This window comes from Neopsephotus bourkii, unplaced genomic scaffold, assembly GCF_033783945.1.
Source record: "Neopsephotus bourkii isolate Nb327-2 ecotype Australia unplaced genomic scaffold, CSIRO-AGI_Nbou_v1 NB_1060, whole genome shotgun sequence".
NCBI classification, from domain to species: Eukaryota; Metazoa; Chordata; class Aves; order Psittaciformes; family Psittacidae; genus Neopsephotus; species Neopsephotus bourkii.
Window position 1 is genome coordinate 334,348 of NW_026901548.1, and position 6,106 is coordinate 340,453.

General features: G+C 66.3%; 1 protein-coding gene across 2 annotated transcripts; it reads right to left on the bottom strand.

Moving 5' to 3' along the window:
- Positions 1-789: 789 nt before the first annotated feature.
- On the bottom strand, positions 790-5,372 carry MMP9 (matrix metallopeptidase 9). 2 transcript variants are annotated; one of them, XM_061361331.1, is made up of 13 exons: positions 4,706-5,371; positions 4,309-4,547; positions 4,033-4,181; positions 3,679-3,807; positions 3,425-3,598; positions 3,175-3,348; positions 2,865-3,038; positions 2,624-2,779; positions 2,309-2,537; positions 2,064-2,203; positions 1,803-1,953; positions 1,607-1,710; positions 790-1,334 (listed from the first exon to the last, which is right to left on the bottom strand). In XM_061361331.1, the coding sequence occupies exons 1-13, from the start codon at positions 4,844-4,846 to the stop codon at positions 1,225-1,227; spliced, it is 2,070 nt and encodes a 689-aa protein (XP_061217315.1). In that variant the 5' UTR covers positions 4,847-5,371; the 3' UTR covers positions 790-1,224. The 2 variants fall into 2 exon arrangements, with proteins under 2 accessions (XP_061217315.1, XP_061217316.1); XM_061361332.1 differs by lacking the exon at positions 3,175-3,348 and having other exon boundaries at positions 4,706-5,372.
- Between the last annotated feature and the right edge of the window lie 734 nt (positions 5,373-6,106).

Here is a 6,106-nt window from a genome sequence, read left to right on the forward strand (position 1 = left end):
GCCGCCCCGCGGCTACGGGGCTGACACGGATCGGCACAGCTCAGCAGAGCTCAGCCCGGCTCGGCTCGGCTCGGCTCGGCTCGGCCCAGCTCGACGGGACGGGCCGCGAGCCGCCCGCAGCCGCTGTGCACGGGGAGTTGTGGGGCTGGACCCCCGCCGGACAGGACGGGGCCGCGCTCTACCCCCGCCCTGCGTGGAGCCACGGCCGCTAATTACAGCTAATTATAGCCCCAGGGCTGCGGCCGCCCCACCCTGCCACGGCCCCGGGCACCCCGGCCATGAACCGGCCCCGGGCTCCGCTGGGTCCGGCCGGGGCTGGCCAGGGTTGGGCGGCTCCGAAAGGAGGGGGGGGGTATGCAGGCAGCAGCGGACGGGGGTCCGGCCGCACGCCGCGTCCCGGCTTGCGACAAACGCCTGTTCCTCACCGCACACGGAGAGCCAGGAACGTAGGGGCCGGCTGGGGTCTGGCGAGGTTCGGGGGGGAGAGGGGCAGGAGGGGCTCTGGCCGGTGGAGGAGCACGGGGGAGCCTTGTAAATGGTGTGCGGCAGGTGCGGGGATGTTGGGACCGGGCACATCCTCCCTGCTGGTACCCAGTGTCCCTTAGGGATCCCAGAGCCCTCAGCAGAAGGGCGGTTTGGCTGCAGGCTGCCCACCCAGCGCCCCTTCCCTCTGAGCACTGGAATCCCATAGCCCAGGAGGGCGATGCCTCCAGCCCCGCACCTTGGGGGTTTCCCCGTGCTGTGGGGCTCCCCACACCAATGCCAGCTGACAGAGAAGTGGAGGCCATGTCCAAAGGATTGGCTTTATTAAAAACGGGCAGATGGAGGTGGGCAGAGCGGGCAGGAGCGAGGCAGAGCCCCCAGCCCTGCCCTGGCCAAGTCCCCGGGCGCCAGCTCCCAGGGGATCCCAGCCTGGCTGGCTCAGGAAAAAGACAAAGTCGTTGAAATCCGTGTGTGGTTTGCACCAGGCAAACACCCCCGCAGGCACCGGCAGGGCTGGCACAACGAGAGTCCTGCTCCCCAGCTGGGGCTCCCCTGGCCAGGCAGCTCCCGAGGGGCAACCCCAGGACTCCCGGCCCCCTCCTGCTGGGCAACAGCAGAGCCCCCCCCTCAGCTGGGGCTGCCCCACGGCCTGCACTGCCCCCCATGCCCCAGGGATGAGGCTGCAAGTTGAGAGCAGTGGGCAGGGAGCAGCGCAGCGGCCACAGGCGTCCAGCCGGGCCCTCAGTGCTGCGGGCACTGCAGGATATCGTACTTGACGTAGCCCACCCGGTCCACCTGGTAGCGCGGCGTCATCCTCCAGTAGAAGCTGCCGCGGCTGAAGTAGTACTTGTCTGGGCAAGGAGGGAAAGCAGGGTCAGTGGGAGGCCAGACCTGCGAGCACCCAGCCCAGTGGCCACCCCTGTGCTATGGGCACAGGGATCTGCCCCTGCCACCCCCACCACAGGGACACACTGCGCTGTCGGCACTCCCTGCTCCTGGGCCACTTCCCAGCGCTGTGAGCATCCCAAGCCCAGCACGCAGGTGATGTAGCCCCTGCCCACAGGAGGCTCATGGCAGCCCGGGGGGTGACGACCCATCTCCCTCCCACCAGGTCCCAGCTCACCTTGGTAGAGGAAGACATTGCGTGCATCAAGGGGCACACCAGTGAAGACGTCATCGGTGGCACGGGGGTAGCCCTTGTCCACCCTCTGCACCTTCACGTCCAGCCTGTGAGGACAGCAGAGCCGTGCTTAGGGGTGCTTGGAGCCCCCGTCGAGGCCCCTCTGGTGGGCACCGGTGCCACCATCAGACCTGCTCACCTCCAGTAGCTCTCCCCGCTGAAGAGCAGCACTTTGCCACGGCCCCGCTGCAGGGCCCCCGAGATGCGCCCGGCTTCCTTGCCGATGCCCAGCTTCTCAATGCCCCGGGGGCCCAGCACGCTTTTGCCAGAGAACACCCAGAACTGCCGACCTGCAGCCAGAGAGAGCACGGGCGTCAGCGGTCCCCAGGTGCCAGCAGGGCACGAGGCTCCTCACAGCGCCAGCAGCACCCAGAGCAGAGGCAGCAGGGGCAGAGCTCACCGGAGAAGAAGAAGACCCTCTTGGTGAGCACGTCCTGGAAAGCAGCATCGATGACAGCTGGGAGGCCAGGCCAGGCGTCCACAACAGAGAATGCGCCCCGGATGCCTGAATCCCAGAAGGATGAGAGGGTCCAGTATTTCCTGGTGGGGAAGGTCAGCCATCCTGATAACCGGGGCCTGGCACAGCCCGGTGCTCCCCCACACCCCTCCATCACCACGGCACACAGCAGGGCAGGAGCTGCTCACCCGTCCTTGAAGAAATGCAGCTCCCCATTGATTTCTGTGATAGCATCGAAGTCCTTCTCCACACAAGCATCTTGGCTGGGGTCCACAGGAATGGGCTCAGCCGTGGGCTCTGGCGTCTCCTCCTCTTCCTCCTCAGTGGTGGAGGTGCTGCCGGCCTCCGTGGGCAGGGGCTGGGGCTCCTCGGTGGGTGCAGGCACAGGGGCAGTGGGCTCAGGGCCAGAGCCATGACCTGAGCCAATAGAGGGGAGTGAGTGAGGCTGGGGCCAGCCTAGCACTGTGGGGCTCTGGCACTCCTGCTGCACCACAGCTGCTCACCATAGAGGTACTGGATGCCCCGGACATCATCCGGGTCCAGCTGGAAGTCCTGGACGTAGCTGTACATGGGGTACATCAGGGCCTCACGCACGCTGGAGTGGTCCAGCCCCAGCGAGTGCCCAAACTCATGAGCAGCCACCAGAAAGATGCTGTAACCTGGGAGAAAGCACCGGCCTCAGTGTCTGGTGGGGTGGGACACAACACACCGGCCAGGGACCATGACCCCGTGCCAACACAGTACCTCTGTCAGGGCAGAAGCCCCACTTCTTGTCGGTGTCGTAGTTGCTGGTGGTGGCACACCAGAGCTTGCCGTCCTGCCGGCCCTGGCTGGTGCAGGCACTGTAGGACTGCCCCAGGAAGGTGAAGGGGAACACACACGGGTCCCCCTGGGAGTTGCCGCCGATCACTGCCGTGTCTGCAGTGTAGCAGTGTCACTGGAGCTGGCCCCAGAGCCCAGCCACACCGGCCAGGCCATGGGACAGCCCCAAGACCCCTCTGGTGGCCATCCGGTGCCCAGGGACCAGCTCCCTCTGCACCCTGTCCCTTCGCACCTCGGTTGGGGCAGAAGCCATACTTCTTGTCCTGGTCGAAGCTGCTGGTGGTGGCACACCAGCGGTAGCCGTCGGAGCGCCCGTCCGTGGTGCAGGCGCTGTAGGAGGTGCCGTCAAAGACAAAGGGGAAGACGCAGGGGGCCCCATCGCTGTTGCCACCATTGGTGTAGAGAACTGTGGGGTGAGGAGGGGTGAGGAGGGCGCTGGGCTCTGGCGGGGCCAGGCAGGGGCTGCAGCCGCTGCTACTCACGCTCGCTGGGGCAGAAGCCGTATTTCTTGTCGCGGTCATAGCTGGCGGTGGTGGCACACCAGGGCAGCCCGTCCGTGCGCCCCTCCGTGATGCACCGCGAGTAGGAGCGGCCCTCGAACACGAAGGGGAAGTGGCACTCGGCCCCATTGGCGTTCCCGTGGCGGGTCTTCACCACTGCTCGGAGAGGGGCGGCTCAGTGACGGGGCTGGGTGGGTGCCATCAGCCCCCCCCAACCCACCACGCTCTGCCCTTACCTAAGCCCGTTCCCAGCGTCCAGAGCTCGTCGTCATCAAAGTGGGCATCGCCCTGGATGCCACGGCCAGGGGGAAAGGCGTGAGCCAAGAGCCCGTCCTTGCCATCAAAGGGGTACCCGTCCCCATGCTCTGTGGGAACAAGCACCCTCAGAGCTGGCTCCAATCAACGAGCCCCTGTGCCCCTGGTGTGGGCATGGACCCCTGAGTACATGCCCCACATGCTCACACGTGCCATGAGGTGGCAGAGGGATCCCAGATATGGTGTGGGGTGATTATTCCATGGGCAGGGACATCACTGCCCCCTTCCCATGGCTGAGCCATCTCCCAGCTCCCTGCCTGCCCACGAAACATCACCTCTGCTGCCGAACATGATCATGATGTCCGCCTCGCCACTGTATATCTGGGTGAAGGTGAGAGGGGTCACATCGCTCCACACTTTGAACGCCCTCTTGAAGGCATCATCGATCACAGCACGGTCCAGGTCAGGGGAGTAATTCATCACCCTGGGAGGGAGCGGGGGATCAGTGCTGCCAGGTCCTGGGTTCTGGTGCAGGAGGGACCCTGCTCTGGGTGTGCAGAGGGAACCATTGCCCTGCGGGCACAAGGCTTCATCTCCCAGGGCAGACTCACCGGTACGTCAGGTCCATGTGGTCCCACTTGAGGTCCCCCTCAAAGGTGAGGAAGGTTCCGACATCGGGGACACCGCAGCGAGGGGCTCGCATGGCCTCCAGCGTGGCGGCATCCAGCTCCCCCGTCTGCTCCAGGCCCAGCTTCTTCTGCATCTTGCGCAGCGCCTTGGCCAGGGACAGGCTCTTGGTGCCCGTGCGCGCCTCCGCCGCCGTGGTGTAGCCGAAGCGCAGCAGGTAGCTCTGCGGGGAAGAGGCAGCCCCAGGGCTGAGCGCGGCGGGAGGGGCTCAGGCACCCCAGGCACCGCGCACCCGGGAGCCCGAACCCGCCCAGGAGCCCCCGGCACTGCCCGGAGCCCCGCGGGGTCCCGGGGGTGCGGAGGAGGCCGCGCTCCCCTCACCTCCGCCAGCTCCAGCTCGGACAGGCCGCTGAGCAGCTCCCCCGGGAAGGTGACCACCGCCTGCGGCTTGCTCTGCAGCGGGGCCGCGCAGCAGACGGCCAACAGCCCCAGGGCCAGCGGCGCCAGGAGCACGGGGGCCATGGTGCACGGTGGCAGGAGGGCTCTGGCTGTGCCGGTGCCGGTGCCGGCTCCGGCTCCTATTTATGGCTGGGGAGGGCAGTGAGTCACCCTCAGACCCCTCGACTCACGCTCCCTTCCCACGGTGACGAAACGCACACTCAGGCTCCTCCGTTCCTGGCCTTTAACTGTTTCATCACCTTGTTTACAAAACACGCTCGGTCCTGCCCCACGCAGCGTGAGGCCGGGTGCGAGGGAGGGATGACGGGGCACAGCACAGCGCTCCGGGGGCTGCCGGTATTGCCCTGCTCAAGGCCATGGTGGCAGTGGGGACAGCAGCGGGTCACGGAGGCCAGAGGCTGGCCAGGTGCTCAGGACCTCGCAGCTGTGTCACCACATGGGCTGAGTGATGCTGAGCTCAGCCAGCTGAGGGCTGATGTAGCCAGAGCCAGACCTGCCAGGACCTGGGTGAGCATCAGGGAAGGAGATCCCCTGCCCAGCATCCTGTGCCTGCAGCCACCTGCCCGGGAGCTGTACACCAGAGCTCGGACCTGACTGGGACACTGCCCATCCCCATGTCCCCTGCTGTGGCTGCATCACCCCAGTGGGCAGAGCGTTCCCTGCACAGGCGATCCCTGTGGCTCATCACCCCACAGATGCCTCTAATCCAGCAGCTGCCTGGCAGAGCCCTGTGGGACTGGGCAGCGCGTCCTTGGGAGCATCTCCATGCCCAGGGTGCACAGGGGTGCCCCATCCTCACTGGCGGCTGCTCCACAGGGCACTGTTGATGCAGATTCCCACCCAGCACAACACAAACCTCCCCATGGGATGGTGTTTTCCGGCTTCTCTCAAAGTGCCGACGCTTGTGGGAACAGGAGTGGTGAAGGGGAAAGCAAACAGGGCTGAGGAGCGAGGGAAAACAGATGGCAAAGAGGGGAGGAAGGCGCAGTGTCAGCAGCCTGCGGGAGGGGGGTGCAGCCCAGCGACACTGCCTGAGGTGCAGGTCTTGGGGCAGGTGCCCCTTCCCCAGCTGTCACTGACGGTGCCCCATGAGGACGATCTCCCCGGGCTGCCCCATTGCTGTCGGTGCCCTGTGCTCCCCAAGGCCCGGTGCTATGCCCCTGCAGCCACCACCTCCCCGCATCACCCTGGCTCCAGATGAACGGAGCAAACCGCTCCTGGCACAGCCAGTGTAGGAATAGGTTCCACCAGTGCCCAGCACAGCTGGGGCACGGCAGGAGAAGAGGGGTTCATCCCTGGGGGAGCATCACCCGTGCAGGGCAG

Bases quoted from the DNA above. Each gene is read 5' to 3' on its own strand.
- MMP9 (XM_061361331.1), bottom strand. From the start codon at position 4,846: ATGGCCCCCGTGCTCCTGGCGCCGCTGGCCCTGGGGCTGTTGGCCGTC. The intron at 3,349-3,424 runs GTGAGTAGCAGC...CTCACCCCACAG, and splicing joins CGGCTTCTGCCCCAGCGAGC to TTCTCTACACCAATGGTGGC. The intron at 2,780-2,864 runs GTACTGTGTTGG...GCTTTCTCCCAG, and splicing joins GGGCTTCTGCCCTGACAGAG to GTTACAGCATCTTTCTGGTG.